Source organism: Bos indicus x Bos taurus, chromosome 3 (assembly GCF_003369695.1).
Source record: "Bos indicus x Bos taurus breed Angus x Brahman F1 hybrid chromosome 3, Bos_hybrid_MaternalHap_v2.0, whole genome shotgun sequence".
Taxonomy (NCBI): Eukaryota; Metazoa; Chordata; class Mammalia; order Artiodactyla; family Bovidae; genus Bos; species Bos indicus x Bos taurus.
Window position 1 is genome coordinate 3,161,908 of NC_040078.1, and position 20,462 is coordinate 3,182,369.

The window sequence follows — 20,462 nt, forward strand, 5'->3', positions numbered from 1 at the left end:
CCACATAGTGCCAGCTGGGTTCTACTATCTGTTATGAGATTTTAAAAGGATAGAACATCTATCTTCTTACACAAAACTAAAATTCAGAACATTCTCCTTGACTGATTGAAATTGTCACTTGATCCCCTAATCTTCCCAAAAGAGATCCTATTTACAAAAGAGGCCTTTGGACAACCTAAGGAGAGAAAAATATTCATTCATTCAACTTTACGAAGGAAATGATGTTATTCTGGTGCAGATTTGATATACTTATCCTTTTAGAATTTTGATTTTCACCTTGCAAGATATGTGTTGAAGTCAGCAATATAATCTATTACAACATAACTGTGTTCAAGAATGTTAGAGTGCCACAGCCACACAGGACTGTGGCTTCTTTCAAGGTGCTTGGTGGGAAAATTTGATGGGCCCAACAAGGGGCTTCAGGTTCCCAAAACTATTTTATCAATTTTCTTTGTTGACTTTTTACATGAGATTTTGTTTAAAGAAAGGGTTCTGTGACTAAAGAGTCTAAAAATAATTGATCTAGTAAGCCCTCTTCTTTTAAACATAAGGAAAATGGAGATTTGGTACAATAAAAAGATATTGCGTATTGGGTTTTATTTTTTTGTTTGTTTGTTTGTTTTGCATAATTTGCCAGTATTGGAAATCAAGTCTTCTGACTGTTACCCAGTACTCTTTCAGCTACGTAAGTGTTATACTGTCATTAAACATTTAATCTTTTTGTCATCCTCCTGAATAGCCTGGGACTATTGAATGTGAAAACCTGTGAAAATCCTGGGACTGTTGAATGGGGCCATTCAGGGTGTTTGGATTTACAGGCAGCATTATGCAAAAAGTAAAGATTATGTTATGGGAACTTGATGAGAAATTGTAATCAATTGGAACGGAAGGTTGGTTGCGGATGCCAGAGAAACTGACAAAGAGCAAAGTGAGGGTGGCTATGGCTTGAGTTATTTTAGCTAAATGACTAAGAAATAAAATTTAGCAGAATGTGTTTATTGCCAGTGACCTGTGTCTTCCCAAAATATCCAGTTAGCAACCAACAACTTCCTTTTCTTGATCACCAGTCCTTATCCTTTGCAGAGAGGAAGGAACGCAAATCCTGTAGTGGTATTTTTCTGAGTTTCCTGCCAAAAGAAGGCATGATTACGGGAAAATGGTTTTCCTTTGTTTTTCCCTTCTGACACACACTCTTCAGTTGTTACCCGATTACACAGGACTAGACAGAAATTCAAAATAATTTTTCCAAAAAATAACTTCCAAAGCATGACCACATCTTATATTTTGTATTTCTGTTAAGCAGTCTTCTGTATCATCTTCTTAATATATTGAAACTCTTATCTTTTAGCATAATGCATATTTCTAAACTGTATCTTGTAAGAAGGCCTGAAAAATTGGAGGAGAATTGAGAGACTATAGGAAAGCAGTCCGGTCGAGTTTAATGAAGTTCTTGAAAGATATAAAGGAGAAAATATATATAAATGAACCTGCTATACAGTGTGAAGCTCAGTGAGCATTTATTGAGTTACCGCCTGACAGTTGGATCTCCTTTGTTTATCTGCATATAAGGATAATATGTGTCACTGAGTTGCTGTGAGGATTAAATGAGAATGTACATGTGGATTGCTTAGAACAATGCCTACCACTTTGAGATAGCACCTATGGAGATATTTCTCATTTTAAATTATCCTGTTCAGCAATATTGTAAAAACTTGAAGACAAGGAATGAGAAAGTGATTTATAACTATTTTTAATACAATTATTATTTTTTCATATATTCTTAAGTCTTTATATGCATTTTCATAGACTCTTTTTTAGAGCAGTTTTAGGTTCACAGCCAAATTGAATGGACTGTACAGAGATTTCCTATGATTCCTTGTCCCCCAGTTGCACGTAGCCCCCTCTACTGTCAACACCTTACGAAAGAGTGGTACATTTCTTTACAGTCAGTAAACCTACATTGACACATCATCATTCAAAAGTCCATAATTTATATTAGTGTTCACTCTTGATGTTGTACATTCTATGGGTTTTGATTTATATGCACTTATTCACTTAACAATGTAATGTATTTTTTCTTTTATAGTCTTATATAGTCTTCATAATTGTAAGTTTTTAACAGGTCAGGCCTGCTATAAGATTTTTCACTTCTAAGATAAATATCCTTTAGAGAGTTGTGGTTTAATAGAGGAAAACTGTGTCTGAGTTATAACCTCCATCTGCCCCAGCTTTCTCATCTCAAAACCAAGGATAACTAAGGACTGATGTCTAGTCCTTAAAACTATTCGCAAACTTAGAATTTATAGAAACATGGAATGTTGTTACTACTGTGGAGAGAACCATGGCCTCGAGCCGTGTTTTAGAGGAAAAGACTTCATAGACAGAGAAGCAGGGAACCTTTTTATCTAAGAAAAACTAGTCCATAAAATAAACCTTTTTTCTTTTTAAGGTAGAGAGGGGCTTCCCTGGTGGCTCAGTGGTAAAAAACTTGCCTGCCGATGTAGGAGACATGGGTTCGATGTGTGATCCAGGGAACATCCCACATGCTGTGGGGCAGCTAAGCCCATGCACCCACAACTACTGAGCCTGTTCTGTAGCGGCCAGGAGCCGGGACTACTGAAGCCCACGTGCCCCGCAGCCTGTGCTCCGCAACGGGAGAAGCCACTGCAAGCGCGGTGAGAAGCCTGTGCGCCACAGCTAGAGGGCAGCCCTGAAAGTGAGAGTGTTAGACACTCAGTGGTGTCCAGCTCTTTGCGACTCCATGAATTGTAGCCTACCAGGCTCCTCTGTCCATGGAATTCTTCAGGCAAGAATACTGGCATGAGTTGCCGTTTCCTTCTCCAGGGGATCTTCCCGACCCAGGGATCAAACACAGGTCTCCTGCATTGCAGTCAGATTGTTTACCATCTGAGCCACCAGGGAAGCCCAGAGAGTAGCCCTGGCTCACTGCAACTAGAGAAATGCTCATATAGCAACAAAGACCCAGCACAGTCAAAAATAAATAAATAAGTAAACATTAAAAATAAAATATTGTGGGTTCAATTGTGAGAGGATAGGAATTCAAACTCATTTTTAGAATTTCACTAAAAGATAAAATTGCATATAGTAAATGCAGAGCGTTGGTATTAAAATACAAATACTTGAGTAATGTACCACTGATAAACTTGATTTGGTATTTACAAAGGAAGTCTGAAATGAGATCCACAAGGAGAACAAAGCATAAACCTGCCTGGATATACATGAACTTCAGTCTTGGCTACTAAAGTGCCTTGTTTTAACGTTTCTGTTACCATCGTGGTCATTGCTGTTAGGGCTGTTTTCCATCTAGAACAGTGGCTTGTGTCCAGTAGTCATTTATGTTTTAAATTCATAATGAGATTGTCAACAGTCTACCCTTTCAGTCTGTGCTTTGAAATATTTCCTATTTTCCTTTTACTTGTCTTCTTTAAATCACAGTAAACCTGTGATTTAAAGGGCCTCAGAGGTTTTTACACTGGTCTTTATCTCTAAAATGATAAGGACTCACTTAATTGACCCTTCTGCAGAATAACTGAGCAAGGATACTTTGTACATTTTCTCTAGATTATATTAATGTATTTGTCAGCTAGACAGATGTGTTTATCAGTAGCTAATTCAGTAATGCCTTACTATTTTAGATTTTATCTTTAACTTCCCATCATGCCTTGCTTTGCTGGATACATTGTAGGTGGTCAGGAAATACTTACTGATTAAATAGGAGTGGCATTCTGTTATTTGGTCTTCTTACTGCTTTGTGCAGTGAATTTTTAAAGGGGGCATGAAGGAGCTACTTTTATTATGAAAGTAATATAAATATTCTCCAGCTTTACTGAGGAAAACTTACCTGAACTACTAATGGTTCTTTTTCTTCTTGTTTTTAGATTTGTTTTTATTATTTATTTCTCTATGGCCATGCTTTTAGGCTTGTGGGACTTTATCAATAATTTTGGACAGGCCTTTCTACTCTTCCAGGTTTTAATTGATTTCTCAAAATATTAAATGAAGAAATTAGCAAGCATAACTAGATATCTTTAAGGTTTTTCCCTCTTACAAATGCTGTACAAAATCTTAACTGACCTTTACTTACCCCTCCAAATCCATTTACCTCTTTCCTGTACCTTTAAAGCAAACCAATTCCTCCCCACATCACACCATCCACTCCTGATTGCTCTTTAGAGCTCCTGCACCTCTCTGCTCCTGCTAGTTGAGTCCTTGTCCTTCAAGAGCCACATGTGTTTATTCCCAAACTGTTTGTGTTAGTTTTACTCATTGCTGTATTTATGTGATTTAATTTAATGTTATATTAACTGATGAAATCTGAATATAAAAATAATTTTTTTATGAGTTCTAGTTTCATAAAGTTGAGTTCCTAAAAAAAAAAAAAAAAAAAAAAAACCCAAAAAACTATTGAATTAGATTTAAGTGGGACAACTGAAAAAGATGAGGGGCTGTGCTAAAAATATAAGTGGATTCTAGACTTAGATCTCTTTGCAAGATTCTTAATTCTTTCACTTATTTGAAGAAGTTGATACTGACTATTTCAGTTTTAGCTTCAGGTGTTGCAGTAATGACTGAATTCAGCTATAAGGCTCAGCAAAGGCAGAAAAATAACACAGTAGTAATCATTTTATTTTAGGTGATATCAGTACTTTTTATTTGTAAGGCTTCTCTTTATGAGATGTATTTTAAATACTTTTCTCTATATCTCATATTAAAACCCAGTTTTTATTCTGTTTCCTTCACAGAACATCCAGAAGATTCTTGGCCTTGCCCCTTCGCGAGCTGCCACAAAGCAGGCAGGTGGATTTCTTGGCCCTCCACCTCCTTCTGGGAAGTTCTCTTGAAATCAAGAAGAACCCTATATTTCTGTCATTCTTTTCAGATATTCAAATCAGACCCAGCAACTATTTTACAGCAAGAGCCATAGGCAGCCTTAGCACTTGGGCTCACTTCTAGATTTGAGTTATTTTTAGGCTTTTTGGGGGGTATAATTTGAATAAGAATGGTACCTAACAAACGGGATAGTGCTTTTGGTTACAGATTAATTTTTTTTTAACAAGTGTGTTGATTAATTAAGCCCAGGTGATGTTTATGTAATGAGAAACAAATTTGTATTTTGCTTACATGAATATATCTGTGGGGTCAACTTTCAAGTATGTGCTGTGTGCCATGTATCTTGGAAGTTGGCTCTCCATGAGCATTTTGAGATCTGGAAGAAAAATTTAGTTTATGTAACTCTTAGTTGAAACTATATGTTGTGTGTGTTGTTTTTTTTTTAAGCAGAATACATGACCTGAGATCTAATAAAAGAGGCTAGAATTTTACTTATTTCATCTACAAGGAGACATCTGTTTTGATTTGCTATATTTCTAGATACGTATTTTTAGTAATCTGAACGTAAGGGTAAACATTGGCCAGAAAGGGGCAATGCTGTTTTTGTTTTTATTCTTTTTCTCCCGTTCCCTTCACCATGGGGCAGTGTTTGAGAGTAATATTTTATCACTCTTGCTTCATATGCTCAAATATAAAGTTGCCCTGTTATAGGAATTGGAAAGCAGGAAAGGAAAGGAAAGTAGTAACTCACGGGAGTATAACAGTAGAGCTCCTCAGCAGTTTCCTTCATACCCCAGTACAATCTGTTGGGTTCTTGAGAAGATTCAAGTTGATCCCACTCTTAGCTCTCCCCCTGGAGGCAAGTTTATGGTTGCATGTGGTTAATTTGCAGAGCTTCCTTGTAGTCACAGTGGCCTTCAGTTCCTCTGTGCTGCTTTATAAAGGATGAGAGAATGCTTATACCATGATTTTCCTCCATGATCCGTGGAATTGGAAATCCTGTGTGGAGTGATAGCTCTAGTTACTAAAATATTTACATTGATCAGTAGCGTCCTCAGATGCACGTTTTCTACCAGTAAGAAAGTCACAGCTGGTAAACCAACATCGGACTTTTCAATTGCATAAAGTCCAGAAGACCGTGGGATAATATTTTCAAAGCTGGACAAAATAATTATCAACCTAGAATTTTATGTACAGCTAAACCATAAGTTTGGGAGCAAAACTGTGGACAGTATTTTGACAGCTACGGTATCCAAGATAGTTGAATTATTAAAGGATGTATTTTCAGACACAAAAAAAAATACCAGGAGAAAGGTGTGGGATATAAGCACAGTGGTCAACACAGAAATTGATAAAATCTATGGATAAAGTTAAATGTTTCATGGATTATCTAGTTTAGGGATTATCTCAAGACAGCACCACAAGGTTATACTGTTCTCACACTCATTTAACAGATGAAGAAATTGAGGCAAGAGAGGTTAAATAACTTGATCAGCATCACATAGCTAGTGAGTGGCAGAGTTAGGGTTTGAACCCAAGCAGTTAAAAGCCATCTAGCCCAAGCTCTCAAATGCTGTGTTGCATTATAACTTCCCCATATAGTATGTGGTGAGCCTCTTCCCATCACGTTACCTTATCTCCTCAGAAGATACGAGCTCCAAAGTTGGTGCTTTGTCTTTTTTTGTTCTTGTTTCCTTGAAGCCATCACATCCCATGGTGGGAGAGAGCACCGCAGGAACTCATTAGATGCAGATGAAATGCAGCAGAAATCTGTTTCAGAAAAGGGGGCTTCCCTGGTGGCTCAGACAGTTAAAGAATCCACCTACCAATACAGGAGACACAGGGGATGCAGCTTTGATCTCTGGGTTTGGAAGATCCCCTGGTGAAGGAGAGAGCAACCCCCTCGAGTATTCTTGCCTGGAGAATTCCATGGACAGAGGAGCCTGGCGGGTTATGGTCCATGGGGTTGCAAAGGAGTTGGACACAACGGAGCGACTAACACCTGTCAAAAAAGCTGCCTGATAATGGATGGTGATGACTTCTAATGGTCTTTTCTCCATATCACTAACTGTTCCAGGCAAAATAAAAATTAAAAAGGTGACAATGAAGGAAATGATGATCATAATAACAATGATGACAAATGATGGAATATCTAAAATAAAACATAAAATGATAAGAAACCACCCTCAAAATTCTGCCATCACCTGGTAAAATGAAAATATATAGTTCATCTTACCACTCACCCTCTTAGGTGTTGAAGCTGATGCTTTCTAGGCAGATTTCTAATGGATGTTGAGGTTTTTATAAATTTCAGTGGAAGAGGATAAATAAGACGGAGAAGTAAAAAGGGAGAAGGAAGGAAGAGAAATAACATCTACTCACCCTATTCCTAAAAGGAAGCAGTAACAACGATGTATACACTGGAAACAAAGCTGTTACATCACAGGAATGTAAATTCAAGGAGATTTTAAGGGCTACTGGAGCCTTGCTGTTGTGGGTGTTTTTTTTTTTTTTTTTTTCCTTAATTACTTGCCCCGAAAAATTTTTAAGACTAGCCATTTGGATGACTCTAAATCCAGACCATCACCAAGTTAATGGAGATGACATTCATGGCCAATCTTAGGTCTGCCCTTGCTTGCTTCTGTTTTTCTTACCTTATTCTAAAACAAATCCTAGGCATTGTATTTTTTACTCAGATATTTCAAGGCTTTAAAAAATATCTATCTACATTTATATCTCTGTATCTCAGTACCATTTTCACACTTTAAAAATTTAGCACTTCCTTGATAGGATAAATGTTAAAGTTTTTTACAGTTTTTTTTTTTTTAATCTGGAGCAAATATTAGATTGCCATATTGTAGTTGGTTGATAAGTGTTGTAAATCTCTTCTATTGTAGTGATTCTCAAACTAGAATACATTAGAATCACCTGGAAGTCTTGTTAAACCACAGTCCCCTGAGCCCCACTGCAGAGTTTCTGAATAGAGCTTGAGAATTTGCACTTCTAAAAAATTCCAAGGTGACATTGATATTGGCTGGTTTAAAGTCCACTCACATTTTACTTCCCCACCATCTCTCTTTCATTTCCTGCTTTGCAATTTTTAAATAAATATGCTTAGAGAATTTTAATAGTGTTGGGAAATACTTATACAATAATATATGGGAAAGAATCATTAAAATAATAAAATATATCTTCAGTTCAGTTCAGTTGAGTCGCTCAGTCGTGTCCAACTCTTTGCAACCCCATGAACCCCAGCACACCAGGCCTCCCTGTCCATCACCAACTGCCAGAGTCCCCCCAAACCCATGTCCATTGAGTCGGTGATGCCATCCAACCATCTCATCCTCCGTCGTCCCCTTCTCCTCCTGCCCGCAATCTTTCCCAGCATCAGGGTCTTTTCAAATGAGTCAGCTCTTCGCATCAGGTGGCCAAAGTATTGGAGTTTCAGCTTCAACATCAGTCCTTCCAGTGAACACCCAGGACTGATCTCCTTTAGGATGGACTGGTTGGATCTCCTTGCAGTCCAAGGGACTCCCAAGAGTCTTCGCCAACACCACAGTTCAAAAGCATCAATTCTTCGGCACTCAGCTTTCTTTATAGTCTAACTCTCACATCCATACATGACCACTGGAAAAACCATAGCCTTGACTAGATGGACCTTTGTTGACAAAGTAATATCTCTGCTTTTTAATGTGTTTAGGTTGGTCATATCTTTCCTTCCAAGGAGTAAGTGTCTTTTATTTTCATGGCTGCAATCACCATCTGTAGTGATTTTGGAGCCCAGAAAAATAAAATCAGCCACTGTTTCCACTGTTTCCCCATCTATTAGCCATGAAGTGATAGGACCGGATGCTGTGATCTTAGTTTTCTGAATGTTGAGCTTTAAGCCAACTTTTTCACTCTCCTTTTTCACTTTCATCAAGAGGCTCTTTAATTCTTCACTTTCTGCCATAAGGGTTGTGTCATCTGCATATCTGAGGCTATTGATATGTCTCCTGGCAATCTTGATTCCAGCTTGTACTTCATCCAGCCTGGCATTTCTTATGATGTAATCTGCATATAAATTAAATAAGCAGAGTACAATATACAGCTTTGACATACTCCTTTTCCTATTTGGAACCAGTCTGTTGTTCCATGTCCAGTTCTAACTGTTGCTTCCTGACCTGCATACAGGTTTCTCAAGAGGCAGGTCAGGTGGTCTGGTATTCCCATCTCCTTCAGAATTTTCCACAGTTTATTGTGATCCATACATTCTATTTCTGCTTTATTGACTATGCCAAAGCCTGTGACTGTGTAGATCACAATATTTTCACTACATTTAATTAAAATGATAAAAATAAATTGAAACCCACCTATATGTCCTTGAATACTTCTCCTAAGAGTTACCTGTGGTATCTCTTAGAAATTAAGTTAGTTACCTGTGGAACATACCATAGTTTTCAGATTCAGTCACTTGCTCATTCATTCTTTGCTATTTCCTGAACTGAACTGAAATGTTTTAGGAAAAGCAGAATAAGTGCGTGATTATCTAGTTTTTAAAATAAAGAGCTGTTTACTATAATCTTCCAGGGGTGAACAAGATGTGTGTGTGTGTGTGTGTGTGTGTGTGTGTGTGTGTGTGCAGTTCACAGGTTTAGACATACTTGCTTCACTTCACTTCACTGAAGTTATTTTTCTTATGGATGCTCAAATTGTCCTATTTTTGGCTAGTGAGAGACTTTTTAAATTGGCTTCTGGGGCCGTTTGACGACCCTAGTTTTCATTGGTGGCATCCTCGCTAAGGGATAGGATGTTTCAGTATCACCTCACATTTCCTGCCTGACTGGAAGACAATGCTTTCTTCAGGGAGGCCTGTTTCTTTTTAATGGGGAATGGTATTTGGAGAATGCAAAGCGTTAAAGATTCTCCTAGAGACTGGGTTACTAGGTTTCTAGGCCTTTTTTGTGGACTAAGATAGGTAATATGTTTTGTATTTTAAGATAAAATACATCATGAGTTTATGCCAATATTCTATGTCTCACTTAAATTCAGGGCCACAGAGTTTTCCCTTATTTTCTTTGACCTATGTCTTTTAATTCTCATGCTAAGAATACCAGTTTTCATTGCTAAAAATGATGGAATACCATATAATTAGTCATTAGCATAACCCACAATATCCACCCAAAAGTCTCAGAGTATCAATACCAATGTTACTATCAATCAACAATACAATTACTGAAAAATAATTGAAGTTTTTTTGTGGTGAGGGGATTCTTTAAAATACATCCCACTGTTGCAGGTTACTGAGGTTTCAAGTTATAGAAATAGTTTCTTTTTTCAGTTTCTCATTCATGTCTTCCCTGGTGGCTCAAACGATAAAGAATCTGCCTGCAATGTGGGAGACCTTGGTTCAGTCCCTGGGTCGGGAAGATCCCTTGGAGAAGGGTATGGCTACCAACTCCAGTATTCTTGCCTGGAGAATTGCATGGGTCGAGCCTGGTGGGCTACAGTCCATGGGGTGGAAGAGAGCTGGATGTGCCTGAGTGACTGATGCTTTCACTTTTCCATGTCCTCATCACTGTCCCCTCAATTTCTCTGAAACAGCCTCCCAGCTAGTCTCCATTATTCAGGTCTCTCCTGGTTCTGTTCCATCATTCGCCCTGTAAAGGCAAATAACCTTTCTAAAATATAAACCTAATTATTTTGCTTTTCCAAGGAGAATTGTCCACTTGCTCCCAGTAGCCTGTAAGTAAACTCAAGCTATTTAGCATAGGAAATCATCCTGTCCTGGATCTCCAGGCTGTCTCACCCCGAGGATCAACCCCTCTCCTATTCCTTTCTTGCCTATATCCTAGGCTCTGGTCAAGCAGATTTATTTCTTAAATTCTGCATTTTTCACATTCTTTTAAAACTTTTTACTACCTTTCTTTTCTCTGCCTGGAATGTTCTTCCTTTTATTGGCCTGATTTTCTCATGTTTTCTTCTCAACTCCGCTTAAGCATCTCTTCCTCCTAAAGGTTTTCTCTGGTCTCTATGTGGCCATATTAGGTTTCTTTTCCCTGTATCTCTTTGAACATTTCATATACAAGTCACTGATAAAAAATGGGCAAATTTCATGAAGGTTAATTACTTTACAGAATTTTGTTGTTTTCTGTCAAACATCAACTAGAATCTGTTGTAGGTACACCCATTAACCTTCAGTTAAATAATAAATTAAAAAAAAATTTTTTTAAGAAAAAAAAAGGGGGGCAAATCTCTTACTTTCAATGGCCTCATCTAAAAAATGAGATGAGTCCTCCAACTAAAACTCTCATGTCCACCATCGCTTCTCTGAATCTTCAGCTAGATTCTCTTCGTTCCCTCTGAAAATCCTGCTGGCTGGTGCCCACAGCACACTGGATGCTGTCAGCTGCGCTTATGCACTTTAGCTCTTGTCAGGGAATTGTAAAACATTACTCGTTTTACTTGTTAACTTTATATATGTTGACTGAGTATTATGTAAATTAATGAAATATGAAGCAAAAAAGAGAATTGTGTCCATGAAAACTAATTTGAATGGTTTGAAATGAATCAGTAAAAGCAAATTGCCAAAAATAATTGCTTTGACTTAACATATGGGTAAAATTGCAGGAACTAAAAAAGAAGTAATAGAAGTTTAGAAAGATTCAGGACTCATTAATTCTTAGTGTTTTATTTAGTCCATACCTCACTTTAAACGTACCAAGACTGGAAATGAGGTGATGCATTTTTTAAAATATTTATTTTATCTATTTGGCTGCACTGGGTCTTAGTTGTGGCATATGCTGTCTAGTTCCCCGACCAGAGACGAAACCTGGGCCCCCTGCACTGGGAGCATGGAGTCTTAGCCACTGGGCCACCACGGAAGTCCCCAGAGGCAATACATTTTGGTCTTATAAACATTTTAAGAATGCCTAACCATAAAACATGGAGTTTTCATTATCACAAATTCTGCTTTGGGACTTCCCTGGCAGTCCAGCAGTAAGACTCTGCACTTTGACTTCATGGGGCTTGGGTTCAATTCCTGGTTGAGGAACTGAGATCCTGCTTGCCACATAGCATGGCCAAAAAAACAAAACAGAAAAATAAATTAATTTTAAAAGACAGATTTTGTTTCAGTTCTTCCAATATTTGAAAGCTTTGAGTTGCGGATGTTTGATTTTACTGTTTTATTGCTATAAAATATTCATGAAAAACAAAGAAGAGGTTTCTTTGAAATAAATGAGCCAATCATGATGAATCAAACAAGAGGTGATACATTATAGGTTTGGTATATACAAAAAATAATAATAATAATGAGACTCCAAGCAATAGACTCGCATTCAGGGAAAAGGCCTTGGCTCTGTATCAAAAGTAAAGAGGTATATATGTGTTATAAGTTAAAATAAAAGTTTCTGAAATACATAAGAATTTTTTTTTCATGATTCTGTAATTAACTTTTTATATCAACCTACAGATTACTGGTTCTAGTCACATCAGCCACGTGGGTTTTTCCCTCACACTGTTTCTGATGGATTATATAAAGCAACTGACTTTATGCCTGGCATATTAAAAACATTTGATCTTCAAACACAGCAATCCTATAAGGTAGACAGGATATCTTTTTATTATCTGGATTTTATATGTGACAAATCAGGTTATGAGATGTTATGGTGTTTCCAAGATCACAATAAGTGGCAGAACCAGGAAGAACCTTAGGCTTCAGGATCCACACTCTTTCAGAGTATGGATACTCTTTCATACTCTCAGCCTACAGAGCACCCAGTAGGCTGACTCCACTGGATCTACAATATAAGACTGCTGAGCTGGAATCCTGCTGGACTTGTACCCTGTATGCAAAATGTCTTCATGTAAAGCAAGCTGGGCTTTCCAGGGAGTATTATTTAAGTGACTATTACTATCTCTTTTCCCTCTATTTTTAAAAACCTTTCCCATATTCCTATTTCACCATCTGAATGGTACATATTGATAAGACTTTGTGAATCTTAGAAGAAATTTTTAAATTATTAAATCAATTAGGAAATTGCCCAGCTGTCACAGATGAATATGGAAGAGGATAAATGTAAGTCTAAGATACAGTTAGTTTTGTTTTTTAATTTCAAAATTGCTTTTAAATTTTTTTAATTTTTTAAATGTATTTTACTGAAGTAGTTGATGAACAAGGTGTCATTATCTGATGCATAGCAAAGTGATTCAGTTATACAAATATATACACTCTTTTTCATATTCTTTTCCATTGTGGCTTATCACAGAGATGATATTTTGAGTGGTTGCTTTCTGCAGATGGGAAGCTAAACACATATTTAAATTCAGAAAATTATATTTGGATCCATGGCCTTGTGAACATAATCAAGGGCCTGTTTTATACACGTGATTTTTAGGTTTGTAATTAATGCTGCAACCATTTGCTGAAAAAAGTCATTGATCATAAATAGAGACCATACCAAGAAGGTTGAAAAGCCTGAAACCTGCTTGAGCTGGTGACAGACTATTCCATTCTAGAGGAAATTTCATATTTTTAAGCAAAATAAGATGATAACTTTAGAGCAGTGATTTTGAAAAAATTTTTGACCACAATCCATGGTGAGGAATACCATTATGCAACCCATACACTGAGGTTTCATGAAACAGTGTTTACCTCCTATATGCTCTTTGATGATTTCATACTGTTTCATTTTTCAAAAACATTGGTTACATTCTTTAAATGCAATTCTGCTCTTTTTTGGTAACACTGCTCCAAGAATACTCAGATATAAACAGTAAAGTTAGCTTGGGCAGGAAAATGGAAATTCCACTGGCTTCCCTATTTCCATTTATATCCCTTGACTCAGGGGTGATATTTAAAATATAAAAATGCCATTTAAAAAGCTTGCTGAAGAGATCCCTTTAAAATTCTGTTTGTTCTCCATGTCCACATCAGTTTTTCTATTTAATCTATAAAAATACTGTATGTGCAAAAAATTTGGGTCTCAATCTATTGATTTTTACCACCTACTAGTAGGTGGTACCAGGAAGTTTGAAGAAGGAAACAAAAAACAAACAAGAAAACCAAAAAAAAAACAAGACACAGAGAAAGCAAGATCTTTTTAGAAGTTGAATTAAGAAATTTGGCTGAAGCCAAATTTGGGGCAATAGAGAAGAACACTGCTCAAATTAGATATTGTTGGACTCATCTAAGACTTTCTGACTATATTATGTTAATCAGTAATTGGGTCTCTAAAATGAAGAACAATCAAGTTCCTGGAAAGACTATGGCCAAAGTATGAGTTCGTTCCTCAGATATGCTGGGATGATGGAATGACACTTTCTGGAAGGTGAGAAAACAGAGGAACCTGAAATTAATGTCAAGACATAATTATATACATTCATTCACCCACCCACCAAGCACACAAACAGCACCATCTTTTTGCAAGACTGGGAACAGTGGCTACAAAGGTGAGGTGAGTAGGATTTTATGTTCAAACAACTGACAATTTGTGACTACCATATCAGCTACCTTATCTAACAAAAGAGGATGATAATTCCTTCAGTGGGCTGCTGCTCACAAAACTGTTACAGAGATGAAATGAGGAGTAGATATATACTTGGTAAATGATAAGGGAACATTAATAAAAAATCATTAAGTAAAATGGTCATTTGTTTTATTTCTATAGACACTAAGCAATCACTTGACAATTTGTTTTTCTTCCCCTGTAATCATCAACTTGTAATATAACTCTAGATTTCTGAAGTTAATTTGCCTAAAAGTTGTAACTGTATTTAGTGAAATCTTGCTGATAAATAGCACTAGACTTGTGGATGAACAAATTTCATTTCCTTCTAATCTTGGTTGTACCCCATATCCGTAGGATAATTAAAAATCTTATCTTCCAATAAAAAATGATAATAAACCAATTTCTTGCTTATCTCAGTAGATAGGATTTATTGATACACAATAAAACACCCAGCAGTCTTCAAAATAAAGTACTATTAGATCTGCTGTCAAAAAAGTACATGACTACAGATAGGTCATAATCTGTATAACTCTGGTAATACTCAATCCTTAAAGGTTCTAACAATGTGGATATCACCTCCCAAAGGTGATTTTTGTCAGTCACATCAGAGCAACTCAACAGCACCAGGGAGGTTCAGGGATTAATAATACATAGTATCCTCTAGAAGCAAGGATGAATAACACTAATGACTGTGGTGTATATTGCAATAGAGGTAGCTACATGGAGAGGAGACCATTGATTCTGCTTGAGGGAACAGGTTAGCAAAAAGTAGTAAAGCAAAAGCCCTGCCTTCAAAGAGCTTACAGTACCGGTGGGGTAGCATTTGATTGACTCAACCAAGCACGGCAAGCGGAGACGAACATAATGTGCTACAGGACATAGAGGACGCCTAACACAGCTAAAGTCGGGGTTCTGAAAGAGGCGATAAGAACCAAATTCCGGAGTCATTAGTAGAGTTGGCTGGTAAACAATTGGAAGGAAAACCACTGGAGACTGAAAAAATAATGTACAAGTAAGGAAGGAAGCAAGAAAGAGTAGGCAGTTGGGTGACTGAAGCCTTGGGGATGCCCAGGGAACTGGCAAGCCATGAAGCGAATTCCTGACCAGTTAAGGGTTTAGTTTGGAAGCTCTAAGCCACTGAGTGGTGGAAAAAAAAAAATCTGCCTGCCAATGCAGGAGACGTGGGTTCAATCCCTGGGTTGGGAAGATTGCCTGGAGTAAGAAATGACAACCCACTCTGGTATTTTTGCCTGGGAAATCCATGGACAGAGGAGCCTGGCAGCCTGCAGGCCACGGGGTTGCAAAGAGTCAGGCATGACTGAGCAACAAGCACAACTGAACACAAGCCATCGATTACAAGAAGAATTTTCATGATCAGATTTCCATTTTAAGCTCACTCTGGTACAGGGTGAAGAGAGATTAAGAAGAGAAAGCCTGTGAACAAGTTAGGAAGACATCCATTCCTCTCTGCTGCTGCTAAGTCACTTCAGTCGTGTCCGACTCTGTGCGACCCCATAGACGGCAGCCCTCCAGGCTCCCCCGCTCCTGGGATTCTCCAGGCAAGAACACTGGAGTGAGTTGCCATCGCCTTCTCCTCTCATGTGTATTAAATACCTATTGTGGGCCAGGACACTGGTTATCAAAAACATACATGGTTATACTTTCATGGAGTTCTATCCTAATGGGGTCAGTAGGTGTCAAAAGAATACCTATTTACAAAATATGCACGCACTGAAGCATGCTCAGTTGCTTCAGTCATATCCGACTCTTGCGACCCTTTGGACAGTAGCCCACCGGGCTCCTCTGTCCATGAGATTCTCCAGGCAGGAATACTGGAGCGGGTTGCCATTTTCCTCTCCATTACAAAATATAAGTATTCTAAATAATCACTGTGATAAAGTAGGACAGTGCGACCGTGGTCCATCTCTGCTGTTGCTCATGCCTAACATTCCTTCTTCCTTCTCACAATTTTCTTTGGGGAACCATACCTTCCCGACTCCCTGTGATATGTCAGTCACATTGTTCCTTCTTCCTAAAAGGTGGGTGCGTAACCAGGGTTAGCCAATTAGAATGCTGTGTCCTCCTGGCCCAGAGCATAGGCTCCAGGCGGGGCATGTGGACAAACAAAACCAAGCAGTAACTACTCTGGTATTGAATATGTGGTGCTAGAAAGGAGACAGCCTCTTATTATTTAGGATCGATGGCTTGAACCATCTTTCCTCATAAATGTAGAGAACCAGAGACTGGATCCAATAAACTTATGGAAATAGAGCAGAGAGAGAGAGAAAGAAAAAAACAAACAACGGCTTTGGCAATGTTATTTGGGCCTCTGTATCTAACTATGCCTAAAGCTTTGAACTTTCCAGCTACACTGAAGGGAATACAGGAGGAAGAGGCTCATGCTTTGGAGAGAAAGTGAGTCCAACTTTAGACGAAAAGGATAGAAGAAGTTTGGGCAGCTAGGCTAGCTGGGAATGCCTAATAGGGTCTCAATGTGTGTCTCTGGTGCATAGAAGGGAAATCAAAGATGGAGCTGTGCATTCGGGTTACTGAAATACAAGTGAAAGGTGAACTCAAGTTTGGCTGTGAACTACAAGGAGAATCTACTGATTGAGAAAGAAGAACAAATACAGGGGAACATTGTCATTTACAGAAGAGACAGAGGCAAAGATGCCCTATACAGAATAATAAGGAGGAAACCCAGGAGGCCATCTGAAGATGATTCATCCGAAGATTAGTAAGTTTTTAACAAGAAGACACTCTGGGTTCTCTCTCTCCTCACACCCAATCAACCAGCATATTCTGTTGGCCGTGCTTTTCTCATCACTTCTACCTCGATTGTAACAATGGTCTACCATTGCCTCTCCCAGGCTGTTTCATTAGCATCGCAGTGGGTCCGTTTGATTCCACTCTTCTGGTCTTAATACAGCAACAATGTGTGTTTCCTTTACAAAGTCAGCAGATCCTCTGTTTAAAGCCCTCCACTGTCTCCCTGTATTCGATGTCTAGGGCTGCCATAATGAAGTACCACAAACTTAGTGGCTTAACAACAGAAATGTGTTGTGTCCCAGTTCTGGAGCCAAGAAGTCCAGGATCAAAGGGTCGGCAGGGCCATGTTCCCCTGAAGACACGAGGGAAGCACATGTTCTAAGACTTTCTCCCGACTCCTGGTAGTTCCTTGGCTTGTGGCAACGTAGCTCCTGTTTCACAAGGCCTCCTCTCTATGTGCCTAGCTTGTCTTTGTGTCCAAATTTCTCCTTTTTTTTTTTTAAAGGATACAGTCATATAGGATTAAAGTGAAAGTGTTAGTCACTCAGTCATGTCCGACTCTTTGACTCCATGGACCAGGCTCCTCTGTCCATGGAATTCTCCTGGCAAGAATACTGGAGTGGGTTGCCATTCCCTTCTCCAGGGGATCTTCCTGACCAGGGCCCACCCTAATGACGTCATTTTATTAATAACTGGGTATCTCTGTAGAGACCCTATCTTTAAATAAGGTCATATTCTCTTTTCCAGGGGACACAATTCAACCCATAACACTTCCCAACTCAGGGTTAAGTCCGAAGTCTTTGCAAAGATCCTACTGGACTCTACAAACGTGTCCTCCCCTCCTCTTCCCTCTCCCCAGCCCCACCACCTCTCCTTACTCTCTGACAGCTTCCCTTACTATTCTCTCTCTGTTATTCATTCCTATCCTAACAGAGGGCCTTCCAGACTGTTCTCTGTACACAGAGCACACTCTACCTCAGCCCCTTTGCACTTACTTTCCCCTCTGTCTGAAAAAGTCTTCCCCCTAGTTTTCTGCATGCATTTCTTTATCACTTTCTTTCTTTCTTTTATTTCATGGCTCACAGATCATCTCGGTAAGCCCTTCTCTGGCCCCATTACTTAAAACACTCTACATTCAAATCATTTTCACACTCTATCGTATTTTGTGCTTCATATTTCTCCATACACCTTCTGATGCACCATAGCACTTTCTCTTAGCACATTCTGATGTACCATATAAGTTTCTTATTGATTTATTTTATTGCCCATCTCTTCCCACTAGACTATATGCTTCATGAACACAGGCATTTGGGACTATTTTATCACTAATGTATCTTCAGAACCTAGAACAATGACTGCTGCATGGTTGAGGCTTAATGAACACTTACTGAACAAATGAGTAAGTGGTTAATAGAGTCAAATGCCACACACAACAGTTGTCAATATGAAAACTTCAGAAGAACATCCATTGAATTTTGCAGGATGGAGATTATTAACACCTTGTCCAGAAACCAAATACAACATTGATAAGCAACTATCCTCCAATTAAAAATGACAGCATTATTCAAAGAGGCTTCAACAGAGTGGCAGAAGAGGACCGTGGATTAGGGAGTGAATGTGAGATGAAGGAGTAGAGACAGCAGGTGTACTGTTTTCCCATCAGCCTGGTTCTGAAGGAAGGAGACATACAGATCTGCAGCTAGACAGACACACGGCTAGGATGGAAGGGGACTGTTATTTTTAGATGAGAGGAACATGAATTTGTTTAAAGGCTGAAGAAGTAACTCAAGTACTGGCTGAGCTCAGTGTGGCACGTGGGTCCGTGGATTGCCTGGAGCCACACGTCTGGGATGCTCCGCACCGCGCTCCTCAGAAGCAACCAGAATAGGGGAGAGGCAAGAGGGGCTCTGTGGGGCCAGCCCTGCTCGGCTTCTACATCAGTGCTGAGGCTCCCATCTACCCACATGCGGAGAGATGGGAAAGAGAAGCGGAGGGGACGGGAAGAGGGCACAGCCCTGGCTCGGGTTCAGCTCTGAAGCGGCACGGGAGCTTCACAGCCGCTTATCCATGTCCAGGAGCATCCCTGTTTTCACTGCTCCCTGGGTCCCACCCCCTAAGAACAAAAGGATACTCTTTCTCCTCTTTCCCTTTCTTCCCCTTCGCCCCTTTCTTTGACTTTCTGATAAACCTCTTCCTTGCTTAGACAAACTTATTTTCCATGCTGTTGGGAAAAAGAATAAAGGTCCTTATTGCATCAGGCCTTTTCTCTCTCTCTCCTTTTTTTCTTAATTGACGTGTAGCTGATTTACAATGTTGTGCTAGTTTCTGCTGTACAGAAAAGTGACTCAGTTATACACACATATGCATTCTTTATATTCTTTTCCATTTTGGTTTATCCCAGTAGTTGGGTATAGTGTCCTATGCTATACAGTAGGACTTTGTTATTTATCCATTCTAAATGTAATAGTCTGCATCTACCAACCCCGGATTCGAGGTCCGTCCCTCCTCATCCCCCTGGTCTCCTTGGCAACCACAGATCTGCTCTCTATGTCTGCCAGTCTCTTTCTGTTTTAGAGACAGGTTCACATGTGTCATGTTTTAGATTGGGCTTCCTTGGTGGCTCGGGCAACGGTAAAGAATCCACCTGCAATGCAAGAAATTCCTGGGAGCCTGAAAGATCCCCTGGAGAAGGGATTGGCTACTCACTCCACATCGTTGCCTGGAATATTCCATAGGCAGAGAAGCCTGGCAGGCTATAGTCCATGGGGTTGCAAAGAGTCAGACATGACTGAGCTACTAACAGTCTCATCATATGGTGTTTGTCTCTCTCTCTCTCTGACTTGTTTGATTTAGTATGAGCATCTCGAGTTGCACTCATGTTGCCACAAATGGCGTTATTTCATTCTTTTTATGGCTTAGTAATGTTCCATTGCATATATGTACCACATCTTGTTTATCTATTTATCTGTCCATGGATATTTACATTGTTCTCATGTCTTGGATATTGTGAATAGCACTTCTATGAACACAAGGGTGCGTGTATCTTTTTGAATTATAGTTTTGTCCAGGTATATGCCCAGGAGTGGGATTGCTGGTTCCTACAGTAGTTCTATTTTGAGTTCTCTGAGGAACTTCCACACTGTTTTTCGTAGTGGCTGCACCAACTTATATTCCTACGAACAGTGTAGGAGGGTTCCTTTTTTCTCCATACCCTCTCCTGCATTTGTTATTGGCAGACTTTTCATGATGGCCGTTCGGACTGGAGGTGATACCTCTTTGTAGTTTTGATTTGCATTTCTTTAATAATTAGCAACATTGAACTCATCCCATGTGCCTGTTTGGCCATCTGTA

General features: G+C 39.0%; 1 protein-coding gene across 1 annotated transcript in view; it reads left to right on the forward strand.

Moving 5' to 3' along the window:
- TMCO1 (transmembrane and coiled-coil domains 1) overlaps positions 1 to 12,252 on the forward strand; it is a 64,125-nt gene extending 51,873 nt beyond the window's left edge. Inside the window, exon 7 of the mRNA XM_027526957.1 lies at positions 4,764 to 12,252. Within this exon, the coding sequence (XP_027382758.1) occupies positions 4,764 to 4,862 (99 nt within the window). The 3' untranslated portion in view covers positions 4,863 to 12,252. The remainder of the gene's footprint in view (positions 1 to 4,763) is intronic.
- Positions 12,253 to 20,462: the final 8,210 nt, after the last annotated feature.